We start from the raw sequence: 23,963 nt of genomic DNA, 5'->3' as shown, positions 1-23,963 counted from the left end.
ACAGTTCCTGGTTACCTGCACCTCACATCTGATTCCCAAGATCTGATTGGCTGCACACCTTAGACGCTGCCAGTAAGGGCTGAGCAGCAGCAACCCAAGCCATGCTTTTCAGGCCCTGCCAATTTCCGTTTATGGAGCCTTTTTTTTTTCCTCTTCTCGCCCCCATGGGATTCATCAAAGCGTTTGTGTCCAATTTAAGGTGTTTACAAAGTGCGACGTGAGGCCAACTGTGGAAAAATGAGGCCTGGTTTCTGACGGGGCGGTCGGTTCAGTAGCAGATCCCCAATCATCCCAAGGGAATTGTCCCGTTTTATGTAACAAGAACTGACCAAGTGACGGGGTGGAAATCCTTTGACTGATCATTTCAAAGCCTCGTCTCACCGACCTGAGCGAGAGCGTCGCTGCGTTTTTCACGAGCCAGCGGGCCGAGCATCTTTCCGAGCTCCTGCGATTATCCAGGAGCCAGGGATTTACTCAGATAGAGTCATCCAACAACGCTTCTCAAACATGTCTGTCTCGGAGCTAACTGGCTGTTGCTTGGTGACGCGTGCCCAGAAAAGTTACCGAGAATAAATAAAGACAGATTTCATGGCTTCACGTTTCTCAAGGATTCATTTCACTCTCACAGTTACCATTATATGAAGATAATCGGGTTATCAGGCCTTCATGAGAATGGATAAACAGGTCAGTTCTGAAATTGGTATTAATCAAGTCTTACTGTGTCCGCTTTTATCACATTCATATCATTCAGCTGAGAACACTGAGGACAGGTCAGACAAATAAAGAATGAAAATCCACAGGTAAAGTTTCAAACATAAATGTTTGGATGTTTTATTCCATGAACAATGTACAGAGTTTAGAGTTGTTATTTTTATTTATTTATTTTTTACAAAAGAAGAGAATAGGTAAAATCATCAGCACAGACAGAGATATTTGCACCGTCCCAAAGAACAATGGAATGGAACATGGTTGTACAGCATTAAGATTCGACATGACTTCAAAAGGCAGACAATGATTTGCGTGGGTGATGTGTCACAAAAAGAAAATCCAGTTCAAGTAGTGTGCTTTTGAGGTCAAGTCGTACAGTTAGTCAAAAAACAAAACAAAAAAACAATGCATCTACCAAACATGAGGTCACAATGTCTGAATATTGTGCTACAGCGAGGAAAAAAAGAGGCAGGAGACAAAGGTGTAAAGTCAATGAAAAGACAGACCTGGATCAAAAAGCAGCTGCACATACATTGGATTTTAATGACCTCTGCCAACAAAACTTTCCATTCTTTGATTGAAAACCCGCCTTCCATCAACAAGTTGGTGTGCAATTCATCACCTCGCCTGCTTAAAACAAGAAATTGTTTCATATGTGTGGCTATTTGACACAGATCTGTTGCAAATAAATAAAAAAAAGACTGAAAAACAAACCCTTGGCTGTTGCTATAAGCCATGTCCATCACACACACACACACACACACACACACACACACACACACACACACACACACACACACACACACACACACACACACACACACACACACACACAGAGCCAAAACTCATAACCACCACAAATTCATTTGCAAGATTGAAACATCGGATATGCTGCAGTACAATCCACACAGCCTATCCAGATATTCTTGCTACAGAGGAGAGGCAGATATATGGACACCAGGAAATTACCTATATCTCTGAAACAAAAAAAGAATGAACATCAAAAGGGAATGGCTAGATTTGGAAAAATGGACCACATGCAGACCAGCCATGGGTTTGCAAATGATTCGGTTTACAAGGAGCTGGCAAATATTGCTATAGGCTGTAACGTCTTGCTTTTTGCCAATTGGATGCTGGGGATGGGCACCAGCCCCCCCCCCCAATAAACCATGCATGGATGAGCGAGTGCAGATAACGGACGGAAGAATATATAACTTTAATCCAGTCGCGGGTGCCGGATTCTTTATTACGGCGCTACATCGATACGCTGAACAATTTCATGAAAAAGCCCATAACACCATCCCTCTGCCCAGGAGGCCAATCTTAACGCCCTCTTATTTCCGTTGTTGACACGCAAGCTCCTTGCAAACCAAACCAGTGACAAACTCAGAAGTTGACTGAATGGGAACAATTTCTGTCCAAATGAGGCCATTCCCTCCAGCTGCTTAACTGTTCCTATCAATGAATGTTTTTTGTTTAAACAATAATAATAATAATAATAATAATAATAATAATAATAATAGTAATGATAATAATGTGACTGCATAAGTTAAACGACAGTACTAACTTTCTCAAACGACTGTTCTGATCACCATGTCACTGGACACCACCAATGACCAATGAAGTAAATCATACCGAGCATTTACAGCAAAATCATACACATAAATGCTTTCATTGATAAATAATATTCATTGCAGGCTTTCTTTTAAGAAGCAAAAAAAAAAAAAAAAAAAAAAAAAGTCACAAACACTGTACAGAACAACCCCTTCTCCCAAAAAAAACAACTTTAAATAACTTAAGCAAACTTTGTCAGAGTTGCGTCATGGTTGTCGATATTGCCTCTGTGGCGTTTTGTACTTTACAGTACTCCACGTCTTTATGTGGGTGCTGTGGATGGCACCTGGTAGAAGAGTTTGGCAGGTAGTCACTGTTTCTTTATGTACAGGAAATGCATACGATATATCAGAATCCTGCATGTGCATTTGCACAAACAGCACACCTAGACATATTGTAGCTGTTATTGCGCTTCTCCGGCTAAAAACTTAGCTATTGCAAGGTTAAAATCTCACTCTCATATACTTTTACCATTCATTTTTATATATATATATGTATATATATGTATATATTTCATTACTGCTATGGCTCTTGCATCGCTGTATTTAATATGATATGGATTATCTTAAAAAATAGATTATTACTTTTATAGGTGCAATACAGACCACAGATTTGATTCTCTCCCGCTGCATCGCTCCATCTCTTCGACTGAAAGCAAACAGCTTGAGAAAAAAAATGTAATTTATATTTATAACTTCAATGCTGTGTCTAAAACTTGTAGTCAACTAATAAGATCTTTACCCTAGAAACCAAACAAATATACATGTTTATAATTACATATGCTACAGGTAAAGTGGATTCAGTAGATTTAAACTAGCATACCTTAGAATTTGAAGGAATAGTTTGGATTTTTTTTTTTTTGTGTGTTTTTATCGTTCTTTTTATGAGGGGTTCTGCGGGGAAGTTACGGGTAGGAGACAGCTTACTTGCAGAAGAATAATCCTTAGACGAGCTCATGTTTGATTAAAGGTGAGATGTTCTGACCTTTGCTCTAAAACATTTTCTAGAAGTTTATATGAATGCTACTAGATAATTAAATTATACTGTCATCTTGTTTGCATTGGAGTTATTTCTTTCCCATTTTTACACCCAAATACTTTAGTAACTGAAAACTTGCAGCCATTACTGTAAATAGCCATAGATTTCTATTTCAATTTGTATTTATCCCAAACCATCATGCAAGACGCCTCATAGTCTGGTACATTCAATCAGACAAAGAATATGTGAATTTCTTGCTTTTGATTGCGTGCAACGGCAGAACATGCAAAGATGAAGAAGCGGTCTGAAGCACTCTGCACTGAAGCGATGCAGGGATCTGCCTGCCTGCTTTTATCAACCGTTCTTCCCAGTGAACTGCAGCAGATGTGGAAAGCGAGTGGTGGAAGTATGGAAAGCCAATTTGTCATGTATTCACACACACTGCAACGTCTGCTGCTGTGAGACAAACACAATTTCTTTAGCTAGAGAAACCCTTCATCACCCTTTTGGATGACAGTTCAGCCCAAACCGACTGAGGTAGTTTGAAATCTTTTCAATCAAGAAGTTACCTGCAAATAAATCCTGCTTGCCATACCTGCAGCAGCTGTAACCTGGCAGCAGCGGTTTGTTTTCTTGCCCTGCTTTTGTGTTTCTAATTTAAGAAAGGAAAAAAAGAAAGAAAATGATTTGATATATGATTGCATAAATGATTTATGCAAACTGTAAAACCCCATGTATGCAACAATCTAAAGGATACGAGGTTTGATGTAATTATGACATACAGGTTCTTCATAATGCCTTTCGGTTCTGTAAGGTATGAGAAATCTGCTTCAGTCGGGGCCTTACTCAGACGTATGAGGAGTTATCTGCGGCAAGTAAGATGACTAATTTTAACCTCTTCACAGCGCCTTCCTAAAAAGTCCAAACTATTCCCTTAACGTGTTGCTTTGGTTTAAATTAGACTGCAGAGACCAGGTCCGGTCTATTAACAGATACTGGCGTTGCTCTGAGCTTAAGGAAACTTCACACACAGAGCATTAAGGCTTTTCTAAAAGAAAACAAATACGATGCAGACAGGTTTTAGTTCTGCAGGGAAAGACGAGATTTCTGCAAGCTGACCCAGGAGCAACATCAGACCTGAGCTTGCATTTCACCATTAGTAATCTACTGGAAGGAGTCAGCCGAACACGAAGGTCAGCTGAGGAGGAAACAGAACATAAGGCTATGCTTGCACTTGTTAATTCACTTAGACTCTGGAGTCCAGTCAATCCGGCAGGATGGCCGGAGACGCTGCTTCTTGGCATTCTGGGCCGCGTTGCTCTCGTGTGCATTCTCATTCCTAATGTGTCCAGGTGATGCACAAGTCCTGCAATGCACTTTCTGACGTGGTCTGGCTCAGTGATCTGTGAGTCAAAGCTGACTCGGAAGCATCCAGATCTGCTACGTGATTGGTCCCTGTGCGGTCAGATGGTCAGGGTGGGACGCACAAGGTACAAGTGTAAGCCTTGGTAGCGAGTGTCTGTATTCACTTGAAGCTTAAATCCCAGAGGGAGATAATCAAGGGGGGGGGGGGGGGGTGCTTTAAGCACTGCTAATGTAGCATAGTTCCTCTATGCCTTTCCGTCCGAGACTTCACAATTAATATATTCAAGTTTTTTTTGTGATCTTCCGTCCTCCTCCTACTACGTATAAAAAAGGAGAGAGGTATTAGTCCCCACGTCTCTTCTGTGCAGAGAAACCTCAGCAGTCCTCCAGTGAACAGAGTTCACCTTCAACAAAAGTGGAAGAGCTCGTATCAAACCGTGGTCTTTGCCAGTCCTGTGCATTAAAGTCCAAAAACAATCATTTAAAAAGTGCAGTTTTTTTTTTTCTCTTCCACCTTTGAAGTTATTAAATTCTCACTCCTTTTGTGCTTTTACTAGGAGATCTTCTGGAAAAAAAAACTATTGGAAAACTATATGGAATTATCCCATCTGATTCCAAAATCCGGTAAAGGAGCATGTGTTCATAAAAAAAACAAAAACACACAAAAAAAAAACATGGCTGCTGGTGGGTGCAACAGCACTGGATGAGGGAGGGCAGTTTAAGGTTGTTTTATAAGCTCAGTTAGAGCGTTACAGATGCTTTTTCCTTAACGGACGAGCAGGACTCCCTGTCTTCACTCCGAGTCTTCTTTCCTGGAGTGGATTAGAAGTGGCAATATTCTCTGTCACAGACATCCACCCTTCAGTAGCAGACCACAGACTATCACAAGATGTGAAAACATGGCAGAGTTTTCTGTTTAACTAAACTTTCCCCGCAGTAAATAAAGCAAAACTAAGCTAGAGATCGCTGACAATTCTGCATTTTTTCTCACAATGGGATCTTTAAGCGCCGCGGCTATGTTGGTCTCAAGCCTGAACACGACTGAGAAGAGATCGATTCTCCACTTCGCACTCATGAACCACCTGATATGCTGGAAATCGATAAAACGCTGCTGTCACCGACTGCCCCGCTGCTATGTCACAAAGGCACCCAGTAAATTAAGTCCCAGCTAGAGATCTCTGCAGTTTGCTGAATACGAGGCCGTAACGGAGAGCAAAGCCCGATCCTGAGGGTTTGACAGCAGATTTACTGAAGCAACTGCTTGGAGGTGAATCAAAAACTATTTGGCCTGATTTGAAGGGAAGCAACAATCAGGGCTAATTTAAGAAGCCGCAGCTCTCTGCCCTTCGTTTAACAGTCTCTGGTGTCACCTATGTGTCGTACTGCCTTGCTCCCGCGACAGTAGGAGCTGATAAACCTGGAAACAGCGTCCCACACTGCGCTACAGTGCAAGACGTCTGGTGAAAAGAGCAGGTTCTCCTTCAGGATGTACATGTGAACTCTGTCTAAAAGTACCGCACCAACTTCAGGGTTTAACTGCTCATTTAGGGCGTTTGGTGGACGTTCTCTACATTCACGCACTGATTTTAATTCAATTTAGTAATCTGGTATTTAGAGGATAACCCCATTTTTAAAACGTCCAGGATTTAATTTTTATTTTTTTACTTTTACTGACATAAAGAGCTCCAATTCAAAAAAGAAAAAGAAGTATTTATCCACGGTCTCCCTACAGAAGACCACTGAGCCGCCGTTTGCCCTCCATCCCAAAAACAGCCTCCAATTACCTGTTAATTATTCCTTTAATTTGGGTGTCTTTCTCCATTTGCTGCTGTCGTAGCCTCCTCTCGCTGTCCTCCAGGCGGTTTTGGTACTGTAGGAGGATCTTGTTGGTCTGGTGCTCCTGCAAAAGCAGCCTCCTCTCATACTCCTCCAGCTTTCTGTGGGACATCAGTAGACGCTCCTTCAGGGAGTTGATTTCCTCCTCGTACTCTTTGACCTGAGCCAGGGGGGGAAAAACAGCTCAACTCAGCATGTTTGGATTTTAACAGGACTATTTCCTGACACACAGATGCATTTGTGATATCGTCCTAAATAGACCGTTATCTAATTAGGGCTGCAAATTAATGTTGAAGTAAGTGGCTTTGCAGTTTGAAACCGCCTCAGGCTTCTTTACAGTTTCTATGCTCCAAGCACTCAGGTCAGGAGGGAAAAAGGCTGAAATAAAAACTCTATAATTAAAATCTGGCTCCTTGGAAGCGACACATGAATGAATGTGGAACGACTTGCAGTTGTTTTTGCTGCTTGCAGCATTTTTTCCATTGCATGTGTTTGTGTGCTAGCCTGTTTTTGTTTGCACCTCTCAGCCACCGTACTTCTGAGGTGAGAAAGCTGTAAATATTGGAGTTCTCTCACTAATGCATTGATCAGGGCAGAGACTCAACAAAACAGCAGACCTATTAAACAACAAACCAATTAGCTCAGGAAAACTATAGACCATACTTTTTTTATTGCATTAACGTAAATTTAGTTTATGTACTTTATAAATAATTTATTAGTGTAATATTTTCATAGTAAATAGTTGATGAACTGAACTTGTGCGGCACGCTTCTACTATTAATGAATACTCTAAGCTCTTTATAGTAGAACCACATTCACCCAGATGCACAATCTTACATTAATACACAGATCAGAAGGCAACTTGGGGTTGAGGGCCTTGCTCAGGGGCTCTGACAGGAGGAATCACACCAAAACTTTTGAATTGTAAAGCCACTAACCTTCCTGTTGAGCAGCAGTCGCTCAGATAACACCAGAGTAACTACGGCTAGGTGCATGTCTGAGTTTATTGCACTTATTTCTTAATTAAACTGCTTTTTATGCAGTTTCAGTCAACCTGCGGCTCTTTATGACGTTGAGCCTGAAATATTCTCTGCGTTTGATAAAACCGTGAGCGTAAATAAAAGAGGCGCCGACGCTAAAGCGATGCCTACCCTGTCCATGCGCGACTCATCCATGCTTTTTGAATACTCCTTCAGCTTGAAATCCTCACGGTCGATTCGGGAACTTTCGATGTCTGCCGACAGGTGAGGCATGTTGGAGACCCAGGCCACGGTCCGCTCATTGGCCGGAGTCGGGGGATTGAGGGTAGACGGTGACTGGGAGCCCTGGGGGGGGGGGGGGGATGGCGACACTTATTAGGGACACGGCTGACCTGGAGCAGATGAAGGATAGAGATAGGTAGAAATGTTACCTGTTTACTCATGGTGGGTTTCAGAAGGTGCTGTTGAGACTGCTGCGGTGACTGCTGAGTGCTCTGACTGGTGGTCCCCTGTGGACTCCCGCTCTCCCTGACAGAGCTCTGCTGGTGGGGGAGACCCGGGGCAGTGTTGTCTTTGACGGATAGCTGCCGGGGCCCGTGCTGCCTGCCGCCGTAGCCGGACTCTGGAGACTGGAGCAGATTGCCGCTTTGGGGACGGGTTTTACCAGAGGCGGCGGGTGTGGCCGCCGCGCTGACGGACAGCTGGTGGGAAGTCTGGGACTTGACGCGCTGGCTGGGAGGTGGAGCGACAGAACTCTGCCGCATCGGCTGGACGGTGGAGGGAGGCGTGGTGGCCAGGGAGGAGTGGGACGTTCCGGTTTGGGAGGCCATTCCCATCATGTCTTGTTGCTGCTGGAGGTTGTCCTAGGAAGGAAAACAGGAACAGAATACTTTCTTTTTAGATTCTGCTTTTCACTAAAGTTTAGCATCATTTGAAAATTGAAAAACACAGAATTGCTGATCGGACGTCTTATAAAATAAGAATGCTTATATTCTTATATTCTTATTTCTTACATCATCTTTTGGATTAATAGTGGATCAATTCACATCCGATTACGCGTTAGACTTAGACTTAGACAACTTTATTTGTCATTTTGTATGCACAGAGTGCGTACAGAACGATTTTGTTTCGTTGCATACAGCTTGTAAATTGCAGTAAAAAGTTATAAGGTGTACTGAGCTTTGGTAGTTTGCTGGTCTGAAAGACAAAGTGTGCATTAAAACAAAGACATCAGCAATGACCTCTAAGGAGCTTCGGTTCTGCCTTTGAAAGAATTGGCGAGGTAAAGCCTCTTATTTGTAAAAGAATGTGGCGGTGTGAGTTAGGTTTGCAAAATTACAACTAAATGAAAAAAAAAAGATATACGTAAAGGAGAAAGGGCTTCAGAAAGAAACGGTTTCAGGATGAACTGATTTTGATTCAGGAAAGTAACGACACAGTAACAGTATTACTTACTCCAAAAATGAAGCCTGTAATTTCTGTGAGCTACATATTCCAGGAAAATAATAAGATGTAAGTAACCGTGAAAGAAGAGTTGTGAGTTTTTGAAATGTAATTTATAAGCTGTGTAAAAGGAAATAGGATGTTTTGAAAGGTAACCTGTAAAGTAACCTATAAATTAGATAAAGATAACCTGTAAGTCCTGGAAAGCAAGCTTAAAGCTTCATTAAGTTAACCTCTATGTCTTATTCCAGCTCTAGAAACTAAACCAAAAGCTCTGGATGGTGTAGCATCTGCAGGTTTTAAGAAAGTTCCCTAAAGGTTCCAGAAAAAAAACAACAAAAGTCACCAGTAAGTTCTAGATTGTATCCTTTAAGCTCCAGAAACTCTTAGGAAATAACCTGGAAGGGAACCTGCAACCTCTAAAAACAACTTCTGTGAAAGGGGCTTATGAGTTCCTGGATAATTTTGGAAGGAACCTGTGCAGAGCAGACAGGGGATGCTTGGATGTAAAAGGCTCGGCGCCGTCTTAGGAGAAAACCAAGCACAGCATAACGCCTCATAGCTGACTGACAAACACGGCGGTGGAGGGGTGGTGATGCAGGACCAGGACTATTTCTCAAACTGCATCACTTAAATATTCAAACCGGACATATACCCGTACTGACGCTGACCCAAAGACTTTAAGCAGTTCCAGGTGAAATGCTCTTACCGGCATGTGCATGGAGATCTGCCTGCGTCCGTAGTCAGCCCTGCTGTAGTCGTCGCTGTAGCTGTGCGAATGGATAATGCTGGGCTGGCCCAGGTGACCGTCCCGGGTCCTGAGGGTGGACAGATCCTCGCTGCGAGAGAACCCTCCGTGGGCGAACTGCGGGATGTAGCTCGGATGCGAGGGCTCGGGTTCAGGGGCCAGGAGCAGGGGCGCCGGGGGTTGAGCCCGGCTGTGCTGGTGATGGAGCTGTTGTTGTGGCCCGTCAGCCGTCGCCAGATGAAAGAGGGGATTCTGGAAGGAAAGCGGGTAGCGCATGGCGGCGGCCTGGTGTTGCTGCTGCTGGGATAGCGAGTCGGTGGTGGTGCCCATCTGGCTCAGCTGGCTCAGCCGGAGGCCGCCTGACATGCTGGAGCCGCCAGAGCCAGCTGACAACCTCCCACCGGCCCGCAGCTGGCTGCTCAGGCCCGACCCCAGGCCGCCACCGCCTCCGCTGCTCAGCCCACCGAAGCTGCCCATACCGGCGATGGAGGCCTGGGAGGAGTTGAGCATGTCCACCGACTGCAGGTTAGACACGCTGTTCATTGGGGAATCCTGGAGGTCCATCATAGATACGCTTTTATTTACACTGACAAGCTAAATAGGAAGGGAGATGAGAGGCTAGTGCGCCCCCTGCTACTTAATGTGTCGGGCGGGCACGGATGACATGGGTGAGGGTGGTGCGGGTGTTTTTACCACGAGGTCTGTCAGGGTATCGGAATGCCTGAAAGTATTTCCCAGGAAATACCGCTAGGATGAGTTGCATGGTGAATCAGTGGGAAAAAAGCAAATGTCATGATAAACTAGAGCCTCGGTAAGACGGTGGCAGACTCGCTCAGGTATGACCAACATGCACGTCATACCGACCTCACTGGCTACAGAGAAATAAACGGGCGGATGGGATGATGGTTCCCCTGGCTCGGCGTGCTAAGACTCACCTTGGCGTCTGGTTCCGTGATGTCGGAGCTGCTCGTGCAGTACGCCGGGCTGGAGCGGGCCAGCGGCGGCCGGGAAACGTAAAACATGTCTTTGGAGGCTCGGTGAGGGTGGTCGCGGTCCTGGAAACTCAGCTGGGAGCGGGACGGCATGACGCCTCCGGTGGAGGTGGGGGAAGGCAAACGAGTGATATCTATGGAGCTGGACGACAACAGGGAGGGAAGCCGACAGGACAGATCTGCAACAACTCCGCACATCCAACAGCTGCAAGTTTGCATGGCATGTTGTTCAGGAAATATTCATTCAGACTTAATTGTCACCAAACCTACTTTAGACCGGTGGAAGAAGAGAATGGCCCCTCTACAGCAATAGGCCATCTTCTGCCCTGCTGCTGTACCTCACATCATCACTGGGGAAATAGTGACACTTTCTCCTCTCTTTGCTAAAGCAGGTTCAGGATTCATCACGTCTGATTTTCCACTGTTTTTTATGAGCAGACGTTGATCGTGGTTCTAGTGCAGCTATTCTGTGCACAACTTGCCATCCTGACTTAAAATCTTAAAGACTTTTTCATCCTTTTAGCTGATGGCTCCCTTGTTTGGGAGCTTATCTCTGAACTATAAATGCTCATGAAGCATTGCAGGATTACAATTGAGCAGATTATTTCAGAAATACAGATTACAGGGTGATTACGGTACATATATGTTCCTCTGCATCATGTAAAAATATGCATGCCATTAATTACAACAATGACATTTAAAGTTTCAATATTTTTCTTTGGATCTTGGCAGAATTTTCTGTCCAATACCTGAAAATTTTCAGATGTAGGCACTTTTTTAACCTTTTGTCTTTTAGTGTACTTTATTTTATTTGTGTATAGGATCCAATAAGGTTAGTCTCAAAACTGAACATGCAGCGGCTATAACAAATAGTTTTTATATTGTGTTTGTTTGCTGCTTTACAACGTAACATTATTTTTTTATTCATATTACTTGATCTAGTGAGTAACCTGGTGTCCACTGTTTATGTTTTTCTGCCACTGTCACACCCAAATCTCCTCTTTATGGGACAATAAAGGTATTTCTATTACATTTTATATATTATTTTGGACCTAACTCTTCCTCTGTCCTCCCCTTCTCCATTTTCCTAATTTTACACACAAAATATATATATATTTTTTATATAAAGTTCTGAATAGCAGAGATTTTTGCTAAAAAGCAGCCAAAGTCAAAAATACTGTGAAATACTCGATGACTGCATAAAAGCTTGATTAGTAAAATTAGCTTAGAAGCCAGATATTGTATAAAGCGTCATCGTAGTGTGATGTTAGGTTTAGCATTTAGCTTTCAGATGCAGCACCGGGACGCCTGAGGACCTGCTGAGGTTCTCAGTTTTTGTGAAAACTCTTCTCCAAAACTTACTTTCACAGCCATCCTCCACTCGTGCACAGCAGTCACCTCTGATTGTACCGGCTTCATATAATAAAACTTGAATTTAACGATCAGTTTGTGTGAAATAATGTTGCATTCCAGGACTCTAACATGGTGCAGCTCTCAGGTCAGACCAGTAACAGCAAACGATGAACTTTATGCTCTATTAGTGGCTGAGGTGGAGCAACTTTTGTCAAACTTAAACTGTACGACGTTTGTTGAGGCAACTTATCCATTTTAACTTGGAATAACATATTATGAATACTTGATAGTTGCACATCTTTGTGTTGATTCATATAATACTATGTAGCCCAGAAACTTGTTTCGATAACATTCTCTTGTCAACAGTGACTTCATATCACACTGAGACTAATTCAGAAACATGTTGCCTTTTGTACATGTCTGATTCCCTTGATAATAACTTGGTGGCATGTAACTATTAATCAAGTCGCTCATATTCAACTACCATGGTCTGTCTCCACGTTTACCGTTTTATTTCCACCGAGGGAAATAAAGACAACTGTTTATTTAGGATTATGAATTTGACTTTTCATTAAAAAAAACTCTCAAACCTTCAGCAAAGCTGAATTATGACTAGACTCCAACAGTTTTGTGTCCCTTGAGTCTCCATGAATAATTAAGGACTGTCCTGCTCCAAGGTTCCTACCTGTTTAAGTCCCTCATCATGAGATTCTGGAACTCGGACGAGATGCCTCGGTTGAAGCTCGGTCGAGACAGCAGCCGGTCCGTCTGCCTTTCCTGCACCCGGTCTGTCTGGTGGCTGGGCTGCCTCTGGAGGTGAGGGTTACGCAGCGCCATGCTGATGTCATTCAGGAGGCGGGGCAAAGGACCCAGTTTGATGATAGCATCCTGCGGTCAAAAGAAATATAAAACATCAGAAAGCTGCCGATGGTTTTGTATTTCATGAAAACATCGTTTTATGAAAGCTGTGATTTGTCACATAATACAAAAATGGAAATTTTGCATATTTACGTGTATTTAGATTGGTGAAAATGAACCTGCCCATGTTGGAAGGCCATGTGTTTAAAGTGCTGGTATGAATGTAGACATTCATTGTCTTTGGTAAAGGTGGAACAAAAAGCCATCCTGGAAAATGACACATTGTCCACATCTTCATTAATTCATGTGTCACATTTAGAGCAGAGGCGCCTGATGATATCTGATTCATTTATTTTTGGGTGGGTGGAGCCACTAACGGTTGGGGATTACAACACGACAATGAACTCTACATTAGCATAAATCCATCCACAGTCAATTAGCTGCTGCTGGATTATTAAATCTGGTCCGTCAGGTTCAAGTTTCTTAAGACTCTTTTTTCTTCCAGCATGAACGAATGAATCTATTATTTTGTAAAAACAAACAAACAAAAAAAAGGTGTGATGAATTAATCTGATTGGATGAAGAATGACCCAAAAAGCGCCGATTGGCCATGGGGCCAGAGCCCTACATGAAGTCACATGGAAGGCGCCCCTGGGCTGGGAGGCCTACACAACAAATAACTCCAAAGAAACCCAAAATGGTATGAAAATTAACACAAAAAAATTTAATCTGGAAAAATCTGACATATTTTATGAGAGAACAGATGTGATAGTTACTTTTTTATTTTGTAATTTATGTTTGCTGTGCCTATTGTGACGCCTGTAGCACCCTAGCTTTGACCAGCTGCCACTAGATTACAGTTATGGGTCGTGTAAATTAGCAAATATTATAACGGTCCTGTAACGTTCCTGGCACTGGAGCTGATACACAATTCAGCACACCTGCTCCACTTCTCGTTTCTGCAATTAGTCCTCACTGGTTCCACCTGTCTCACCTCCATATATACCGAGTCCAGATCAGCCCCCAGTGCCAGATTGTCTCAAGCCAACCCTTGTTACTTTCCAGCGTTCCTGAAACCTGCCAGCTTACCGTTATCCGACCTGATTCCGCCACCGTTTACCGAGCCTGCCAGACCCCTGAATTGTTCCTGTTCGCCCGCCTGTGTGCCCGACCTGATCAGCCTTCTGACCACCGATTCTGTCTCTGCCCTGGATAGCCTGCTTGTGTACCGGACCCCCGCTCTGTTTAAGTCTTCGAATCTGCCTGACCCCTTCTGCATCTCTGCCCATCAGTTAACAGACCTTGGAACGGACCTGGATTTCCCTGCTGGATTGCCCCTGTTTGCCTGCCGCTCAACGGCCTCACATTACTGTCCGCCGTCGGACCTCCGCCCCGGACCTGAACTGGACCCGAGCTCTGAAACCCTCTACCAGGTTAGTGATCTTCCTTCTCCCTCCTTGCCAGTTTTTTCACGTTTTTCCCGATCACTAACCTGTAGTGTCTGCCACAGGGGGTTTCCAGTTGGAGAGCTGCCTGCTGTGCGCTCCCCGTGCCGCGCTGCCTGCGCGTTTTCCCCGACACGCTCAGAGCTCGAGTAAATAAAGCACTTAAAGGCTCATACCTGTTTGTGTGCATATTGGGTCCTTATTCCTGTACGTTACAGGTCCTCTGGACGATAATTCAATAACGATATATATCGATCGATAGACGTATATCAATGATAGAAAAAAGGGTCAATAAAAAGTTCAATAGAAGAACAGTTTTCCTTTCTTTTGCATTCTATCCATGTAGGTTTATATTACATCCTTCTAACCAATCACAACGCAGACTCAGGGACCAAGCTCCGCCCCCTTCAAAGAGTTCAGAGAGCACTCGTTCTTTTTTCTTTTTTAAAAACTGCCAGTTTTAGTAAATAGCTGGTTGAATAAACGGTTGAGTTTGAATTCATTGTTTGTGTCTTTATGTAAAAATAAGTCACTAAGCAACAGGATAAATGATCATGACTGCACTTAAAATATATCATTTGAATTTGTTGATAATTATCGATATCGATCAAAATTATTTCTATTTTATCGTTATGCTTTTTTTCTACATCGTCCAGCCCTAATCTGTATTGTGAGACCAGAACACAACAGAGTGTGTAAAGGTTCTGGTGGTAAAGGCTGATCCTGGATCCTCGTGCAGACGCCCCATTAAACCTCGGCAAGCACTGGTAGTGCTCTCTATTCTGTCATGAAGCAGGAGAATAATCTTATCCTGCCTGTCACTAGTCCCCATCTGCACCAAAGTCTGCCTTCTAGCTACCTAACTGCTCTGCCAGTCAGTGTTTCCTTTTCAACATGCAGTCTATAGAAGAACAATTGAAATCGTCTCGGGTTCACCTTGCTGAGCTGAGCCATGACCTCCCACAGGAGGCTGTGCAGTATGGACAGCTCCCGGCCCAGATCAATGTAGCCCTCAAAGCCGCCGGCGTTGCTGACGCTGTCCAGGTTGGAGATCTCGTACAGGAACTGCTGCATGGAGCCCCACTCCATCTCTAAAAACTCGTTCATGAAACACATGTACTCCTCTTTATTGCCAAACCTGCCGGTGGAGAAGAGAGGGACACCAGAAAAGAAGGAAGGCATGTGAGAATAAAAAATAAATAAATCTAATGAATAAATGGAGTAAATGCAGGATTCTAGGCTCTGCTGCACGTTTGCATTTTCTTTAAAAGCTGAAGCTGTACTGACTTGGAGAAGTTCGCCAGGTTTTGCACGACTTTAGCTATGAGGGTGAGCGTGCGGGACGTCTGCTCGTCGGGATACTCCTGGGTGAGGTTGAAGAGAGATGGAGACATGATGGCAGGACACAGGAAGCGCAGGAAGAGCGAGCCGCTGATGAGACGGTCGGCGATATCTTCCCGACCCCTCTCGGCACATCGCACTCTCCAGGAGGCAAAGACTTCCTTCAGCTCACGAGGGAAAACACTGCGAAGACACGAGATACGTTTCACAATCGGGCAGAAACAGGGCGGTTCTCTCCTCGGTTGGCTGAGAGGACTGAAGCTGCAGGCCCAGCAGCCTTTCTACAGGACTTCATTTATTTTTGGAGTAATTAGGAGCTTACCAATGGGAGTTAACGATTTTGCAGAGTGCCAGTTCACAGCACATGCGAAGGTTGGCTTGGTGGTCTGGTAGCACAGAGGGTGGTATTCTCATAGGGTCCACTTCACAATTTTCCTCTGACTCATACAAGGCCCTTATGAACTCCCCTGCAGGCAAAGTTTTATTTGTAACAAGTCCAAAGTTATCATTTTAAAAATTAGCATCAACCAAACACTTAAGTGTCACAGAAAAAAAACAACAACAGAAATTCAATACCGGGGATAATAGATTTAAGAGTCTGCAATCCAACCCAATCCTAAAGTGCCTGTTTTTCTTTACATAGTAGTGATCGCCAATCATTTTGATTATAAAGTTGGATCAAAAGTCTTTTTTTAAAGCTGAGATAAAAGTGCCAGCTGGCAGCTAAGAGCAGTCCCAGCTTTGTTTCCAGGCTCAGACGTCATGCGGACGTGACTCAAAGCTAGGCCTGTAGTCGCCCTGATTCAGACACATGTTCTACATTTTAGTTCAGACCTCATTAAGCAAAGCAGTTTCACACTTAAAAATAATCACAGGAGCAAAGCTGTTAGGTGGGAGTTGGTGGAACATATACAATAATGGCAAATATACTGGGATAACTCATCGTTACACAGAGATGAAGGTCTTATAGCCTGTTGGAGTAATTCTGTTACATTCCTGTTTGGTTATTATATTTTATTTACCTTACTTTTGGATGCTCAGATAATATCTAAACTACAACCTGAAATCAAAGATGATTTAAAGAGATGTGGAGTGATCTTAAGGGGGAAGGTGAGAACCAGGTAGCTGTGCTGTGGATGAAGCCATCGTATGAGGGAAAAAGTAAAATGTGGTCCTTTGTATTTCTTTTTGGAGAAATGGTTTGGTTTATTTCTCTCTGAAATATACTGATCACTGATAACCGTATCTTTTTTTGTTACTTTTTAGTCTTACTTAAATATATATACTTCACCACCTGATATCTTGGCTGATTTCTCTAGATTTCCCCATGTTGTGACTAAAGAAACCTCGTCTTTCCCCTGACAGAAGCTTACAAAACCATTAAACTATCATCTGGCCTTAAAATCGTAAAATGTCCGTTATTATTCTGGCATTTGGCAAATAGAAACCATTTTGGTGATCCTAACAGGAAAAGCTAAATTATTATTTCATTATATTCAGAGCATGATTAACAATTAAACGTGTAAGTCTAAAGGATGACTTTGTATTTTTAAAATACTGAAATCAGGATGTTTTGCTCATTGTTCAGCTGCTTAATGCTCCAAAGTGTGGTTTTCCAGTTTACCCACACTCATCAAATCAGTTTCTGCTCCTCATGTCTGGGAGCGATGAGCAGATTTATAGTTTGACAAGAGAAGTTCCTCCTCCTGCCGGCGCTTTCTCTAAGCAAGCAATGTGAGCAGCTTAGCTTAGAAAATAATGAGGGAACAATTCAGAGGAAGCAGAAGACGCACAATGTTTCAGCTCCTGATCAGGGAGCAGAACATCTGCAGTCATTATGGGCAGATTTGAAAACAATTAGACTTTAATTTTATGTCAAATAAATGTTCTCTTCTTCTGTTGGTGTTTGAGATATTTCCCAGGACTCTGAATAATTTCTATCTTCTCAGTCCCTCCTCCCAGAAACCCCCAGGAGAGGAGGTTTTCTGCTCTGGAAACTTCTCTAAAGCTTTACTGGATGCCTTTACGTATACATTTAGATTTTATTTATTTACCTCTTATTTTTAACTTATTTTAAAGTTTTAGTCTTTCTTGTTACTGATCATTCCCTCTTTAAACGACATTCATGTTCAAGGCTGGCTGGTCTTAGCTAAGCAATAAAGATTATAAATCAAGAAATTCCTTTTGGACTTTTTTTTACATTTTTGTTTGCAATTTGTAAAATAAAAACAATTGGGATACATTTTAACAAGATTTAAAACAAAAAAAAGGCAATTTTCCATTTTTCTATTAGATTGAAATGACCTGCTCTACCTCAGTAACAGTGACAAATAAATGTGTTACGGTTCTTAACCAGTACTGCAAAAAGGGAACTCAAAGTATGTACATTTTTCTTGAAATTTGTGTATTTTTCCTTGATTTGAGCAGTTAAATAAGACAATTTGCCAATGGAATAAGATTTTTGCACTTAATATAAGAACAATTCATCTCCATCATCTTATTTCAAGTGCAGGGTATCTAATTATTTTATTTTAGGGGTAAAAATACTAATTCCATTGGCAAATGGTCCTACTTAGGTGTTCAAATCAAAGAAATATATACTGATTTCAAGAAAATTGTACTTATTTTGAGTTCCCTTTTTGCAGTGAGGAAACACGTTTTAACCGACTGACTGTAGGACCTGATCTGAGAGAAGAGCATTGAAAGTAAAAGTCAGTCAGAAGGTTTTCTTACATTAAATCTGCGTAAGTCTTGCGGTGATGACGTGGAAAAGGGTCGACTCACCGATAGCATCCTTGAGGTACTTATGTCCGATCAGTTTGAGGTACTCTTCTATGGCTTTGGTGGCCAGAGTGTTCTCTCTGAAGATAAGGTGTTCTCGGTCGATGAATCTGTCTACCTCACACATCGCCATGTCAGACAGGAAATCCTGCACACACAGGAGGAGTACGGTTAATCGCCGCTCCTCCGTCGGGCCCATCGACGCCGAGCTTTCTGCAGAAAACCACGGCGGTAATTCCGCGCCGGTAATTCAGCGCTGTCCCTACCTTTGCCTTCCCCGTGCTTTGCAGGATGTGCACCAAAGCACAGGCCACCTCCTCTTTGCTCTTCACGCTCAGCACGGGCTCCAGCACGGCGCACAGGGTGCGGTAGTTGTTGGTGACGTACTCGGCGAACTCCTTGTACAGCTCCATGGGCAGGATGTTCATGGTTTGGAAGCGGGATTTGAGGCGCAGCGACGCGTTGATGATCTTGCCCCCGCCGACGCCGGCTCCCTTCGTGAGGACGCTGGGCTGGATGACCGGGTACCACTGCTCCACAAACTGCCGCCCGGTGATGCTTGAGATGGGGATGCTGACCAAGCCTAAATATGTGCTCTTTTCCTTAAACATACACAGGAAAGACACTCATCAGCACAGCTGAACTGAAGCTCATTTGTAAACTCATCATTCCTTGGTGAGACTTTATACTAGTTTATTATTTAGGACTCATGTGATGTCTCTCATCTAATTGTTTTTTTTACTGGTCTTCTTCAGTAACCAGCAGCAATGGTTATATATGTGAGTTGTTCAGTTTTGTAAGGAGTTTAAATATAAATAAGGAGAAACCAGCCATATTTTTAACAAAACGGCATCCATCCACTGTCTTTACCCGCTTATCCATGCGGGGTACACCCTGGACGGGTCGCCAATCCATCACAGGGCAACCAGCCATGCATGCACTCACTCACAATTTAACCCAGCAGGCATGTTTTTGGACTTTGGGAGGAAGTCTGAGTACCTGGTGAGAAACATCCTGGGTCAAAGACGGGGTTTGAACTCAGGACTGTCACTATGCAAAGCCTTGATGAATGCAGCATCAACATTTCTCTAAACTCAAGTAAGGAATCGTTAAATCCCACATTTATTAAATGACTTATTCTGCTCTGAACAGTTGTAGTTTGGATCTTCCTCGTTCTGGTCTGATTCATGGTTCATGACTTTCTCACAGGCTTCATCTTTAGAGAAGGCTGAACTCTTACTGCAAACCCCCAAAACTGGTTAGGCTTGTCACGTTTGCTGTTTTCCATCAATAAATACACACAAAAATAGGTTAAATGCGATTAATACGTGTAGTTTAGAGGATTGTCTGTATTTGTGGGGCTCTAACTGTACGCACGGACCCTTTGGTTCACTAATGTCCGGATCGCTCAGTCACCTTCCGTCTCTTCTTGTCCGTCTCCTTGTACAGATGAAGGCGCAGGTTGCGGACGGCCGGCAGGTTGTTGAACTCAAAGTGCTCGCCCCAGAAGACGGTGTCGGTGCGGGGCTTGCTGGTGGTGCGGGCGTACAGCATGTCGTCCAGGCACAGCTCGCAGTAGTAGCGCTTCTTAGCCGGCAGCTCGCGGGCTTCGATTATCCACAGTTTGAGCACATTGTCCACCCTCCGGCTGTTGTCCTGTATGAAGACCAAACCAGCTCAAAGACAGTTTACGGCCTCCGACACCAGGCTTTCAACAATCTTTGCAGATAGAGGCGGACGCCAGAGGAGGGAGAAGTGCAACAAAGAAATCTGGACAAAACTCAAGGACAGAACAGAGGAGACGGAGAGGGTGAATGATGGGCAACAGCAGGTCATCCTGCAGGGAAGAGAAATGACCAGAGATGCTCTGATTTGTCTTGAAGTGGGGAAGCAGCTCTTAACTCTTAACACAGAGGCAGCAGACTGCATGATAGACACACGAAAGACAAATGAGACAAAATGAGAAGAAGAATCCAGCATTTCATTTGAGCAACACAAACAATGCTAATCAAGCTTCAGAGGTCGACCCTTATCATCGTCACAGAGCCCGTTATATTGGACCAGAACCCGCTGAATCAGCCTCGTATTACTCAGCGTCTCTTTTTAAACCCGAGATATGCCATGATCTTCACAACCCGTCCTCTTTTATATCTGGTGTCGAAGCAGAGGCCTAATTATTTCCAAACCCGTGACTTTGAATGTTTTTCGGGGGCATCTGGCGTCTCAGTTTGACGGAGCAGCAGCAGCGGTAGGGGAGCGGCTCCTCGGCCTTGGAATCATCTCATCATGGCTTCTGTCTCTCTGTCTTATCTCAGAATCTACTCCAGAAACAAAAAGTGTTCATTGGCTGCTTGGATTTTGTTTGTAAAAAAAATAATAAAACCCAGAAAGATCTTTAAAAGAGAATGCAGGGGTCGGGTGAGTTCAAAAGAACGACGGTAACGCTGCTCTCCGTGGTTAGGCCCGTCTGGCCTGAGATACACGACTCGTGACGCGCAGGCGTAGGGAGGGGCAGAGATTTATCGGCGAAAACATCCGCCAGGAATCCTCGGGGCTCCGTGACTCAGCCAGGACCCCCTGCGGCCCGAGCATCTGGACCGAGAACATCCAGCCCGCACCATGTTTCATCTCAGACGGCTTTAATTTGTCTCCAGTCCTTGGATGCTATCAAAGCTGCACGCTCACTCTTAATAACAGACAGGAGGAGGACGGGACGACTTCACAGAACCAGGCAGGCGATCCACGGGGAAATCACTGATATTACTCGGTGCTGAGATTAGTTCAATTAAAGATGTGGGGACGAACGTATAATCTCACAGCACAGGAAGCACTTTACAGCAGTGCTGCAAAGATATGCAGCTTTCAGACGGAAGACAATGATTGAGACACTGGGGGATGTTGGCTTGATTCAGCGTTAGACGTCTGATCCAGTTCAGCAGCTGTTCAGGTGCACAGCTACCAGATTTTAGGATTAGATTTAACACCTTCAGCTTAGGAGGACTAGAGCGAGAATCACAAATGTTCACCAGAGTCTGCTGTTTCATCCTGATGTCTAAAATTACTGTAACAAGGTCAAACTGAAAATACCAGGATTCCTTTTGCTGAGAAAACAAATCGGCTCACTAATATTGTTTAATCTGTCAAGTCAGCACACACGGAAAAGTCTTGGCACCATTGATCCAACAGTTTTAGAACAATTTGAGTAAAAGTGGATTTGTTACCTCAGCAGAAAAGACGGGTTGTCTTATACAGCACTGTGCAAAAGTTTTAAACCACATTTTGTTTCCAAGATTTGGTTGTAATCTTTTAAAGTGGCCGTGATCAAAGTTGCTACAGACTTTCTGAAGCTTGTTCAAAGTCTCTCTTTGGACTCGCCTGTGTTTTCCCTCCTCACCTGTAGACAAACAATAAGAAAAAAGACCTGACACGGATCTCACCGATGGGTCCCGCTTCTGATGAAAACATACACCAGACTCCGCTTTATAATTATAAACTGCTGGTCCCCAAAATCCTGTTTCTACTCCGTTAAGATGTGTTATCTTTTTTTTGTTTTTGTCTTTCAGTCAGGTGAAGAACTGGGAACGTATTTCATTTTTGTGACACGCCGCTGGCAATAAAATGCCTAAATGTCTCATTTAAAGTCGTTTGTTCGCTGACATGTCTGGTTCCCTTAGGTTCAAGAGATACTTTGTGCTGGAAACGATGAATTAATTGGGTAAATAATTAGTTTGTCTCTCCGTATTCATTAAGCTATAATGAAACGGATGAATCAGCCTCTTCCTTTAGATGTTCAGGAGATCTCATCTTTGACACCGAAGCAACAGGCAGTCTTAATGTTACTAGACCCTGCCCAGACGTGGCATTAAATTCACTGTCACATGATCCAGACCATCCACAACTGGCAATAAAAATCCATCCTGAAGGATCAAATCAGTTGCCAGCTTTATACGGAAACATACACGCAGTGAGGAACAAGCAGGACATGACTTCTCCTGTTGGCGTCTCTGCAACCACGCTGAGATCCATACCAGTCCTATTTTTGTTTCACCTGCAAACTCTTTGTAAGCGGTAGCTCTACAGATGGAATAGGATATAACATATGAGAATAAACTTTATGAGAAAGATCAGCATCAGCGCAGAGAGATTTTAACCCATCAAAGAGCACCATAGAAAAGCAGCTGACTGCCGGTATTAGTTTATGTACACTGGACGGTGTGAAGGTGGTGGAGCTTTCCACAGATAGAGGAATGGAAAGTCCTCTGCATAATGACCTCAAACAATAATATTAAATACTAAAATACACTACATGCTACTGAGGACATCATTCACCCATAGTCTGTCCTGTAATCCTCTGAGCAGTAAAATCCTGATTTCTGAGAGAACGCGGTTTTTTTTGTCTTTGTGAAGAAAGAAAAACTGCGTCTTTAGAGTTTGGCAGATGGCTTTTTGTCCGTTATACGGTAGCTGACTCGGAGTTTGGTGCCTCCACCAGTCCTCATGCTAACCAGCTGCTTTAATCGCCGATGGGTCGTCCCAATCCCTATTACACAACTGTTAAAGTTCACACACGTCATCAGGATATTCTGGTTTTGGCACAAAGCCACCACTTTATTGTTTGCACGGCTTCGCTGCTGAATAAACTGTCTCCTCACATTTATATCCAGACACCTTTAGCGGCTTTTCCTCAATAATAACCATCTACAATCTTCCATGAATAGCAACCTGCGCCATAGAACCCCTACGCTTCTTTTTCATTAATCAGTCAAATAGTTTCATGTAACCTGGCCAGCCAGATTGATAATAAGTATGTCCCGCCTTAAATCACAATACTGCAATGTGATTGGTCCGTACTGTTTTTGGTTCACATTCAAACGGTTGAACCAGATGCAGTACAAGATGGATCTTACTGGCAAGTTTAAGATTCATGAACAAAAAACTTTAAAAAAATAAAATAAATAAATAATAATAATAATAATAACAACACACTGGACTGACCAAAGTAAAAAAAAAAAACATACTACTTTACGGACCTTGAGAAATCTTGGAGAACTACTGATTAGGACCACTTTAAAAGATTCCCCTCTAACTTGTATTGAACAAAGCTTTGTCCAATCATTCTTAAGGGGTCTTGGATGGGTCAATGCAACAGGAAATCACCACTTAGGTCCCAGAATCCGCTGCACAGCCCAGTTAGAAAACATTTTGATTGGACTGGTTCCTGCATGGAGCCCACAGAGCGGTGAGGGGCCCTGGAGTCGGTCGTGTTGGATTGTTTCCGCTCCTCTCGGCTCCTCAGTATCATCGAGCGTCAGCTTTCACCGACACGCTGAGCTGCTACACATCAACCTGCTGTGCACAATCTACCCAAATCACATTACCCGATTAGTGGTTTTTCATAACAGCAAATCGGGAGCCTCCGCCCTGAAACGTTCCCCCGTGAGGCGTTAACACTTTGCTTGCAGATGCCACTAAATTGCTCGACACAGACACACATAGACATGAGGATGGAGTTCACACAGAG

The 23,963-nt window shown here is 43.5% G+C and overlaps 1 protein-coding gene across 12 annotated transcripts in view; it reads right to left on the bottom strand.

Annotated features, from left to right (window-relative positions):
• syngap1b (synaptic Ras GTPase activating protein 1b) overlaps window positions 1–23,963 on the bottom strand; it is a 259,686-nt gene that overhangs the window by 23,197 nt on the left and 212,526 nt on the right. For 9 of the 12 annotated variants that reach the window (XM_021323653.2, XM_036135450.1, XM_036135452.1 and 6 more), the window contains 12 exons: window positions 19,859–20,098; window positions 18,709–19,044; window positions 18,446–18,590; window positions 15,984–16,128; window positions 15,608–15,844; window positions 15,257–15,458; window positions 12,703–12,905; window positions 10,608–10,806; window positions 9,634–10,224; window positions 7,913–8,344; window positions 7,653–7,826; window positions 6,450–6,661 (listed from right to left, as the gene is read on the bottom strand). In XM_021323653.2, coding sequence (XP_021179328.2) covers window positions 6,450–6,661; window positions 7,653–7,826; window positions 7,913–8,344; window positions 9,634–10,224; window positions 10,608–10,806; window positions 12,703–12,905; window positions 15,257–15,458; window positions 15,608–15,844; window positions 15,984–16,128; window positions 18,446–18,590; window positions 18,709–19,044; window positions 19,859–20,098 — 3,116 coding nt within the window. Of the gene's footprint in view, window positions 1–858; window positions 5,478–6,449; window positions 6,662–7,652; window positions 7,827–7,912; window positions 8,345–9,633; window positions 10,225–10,607; window positions 10,807–12,702; window positions 12,906–15,256; window positions 15,459–15,607; window positions 15,845–15,983; window positions 16,129–18,445; window positions 18,591–18,708; window positions 19,045–19,858; window positions 20,099–23,963 lie in introns of those variants that run through there. The other 3 variants (XM_036135458.1, XM_021323641.2, XM_021323646.2) reach the window with 3 other exon arrangements.

The sequence above is a fragment of the Fundulus heteroclitus genome, chromosome 3, assembly GCF_011125445.2.
Source record: "Fundulus heteroclitus isolate FHET01 chromosome 3, MU-UCD_Fhet_4.1, whole genome shotgun sequence".
Classification (NCBI taxonomy): domain Eukaryota; kingdom Metazoa; phylum Chordata; class Actinopteri; order Cyprinodontiformes; family Fundulidae; genus Fundulus; species Fundulus heteroclitus.
Note: the sequence above shows the minus strand (reverse complement) of the source record. Positions and strands in the feature narration are given on the sequence as shown.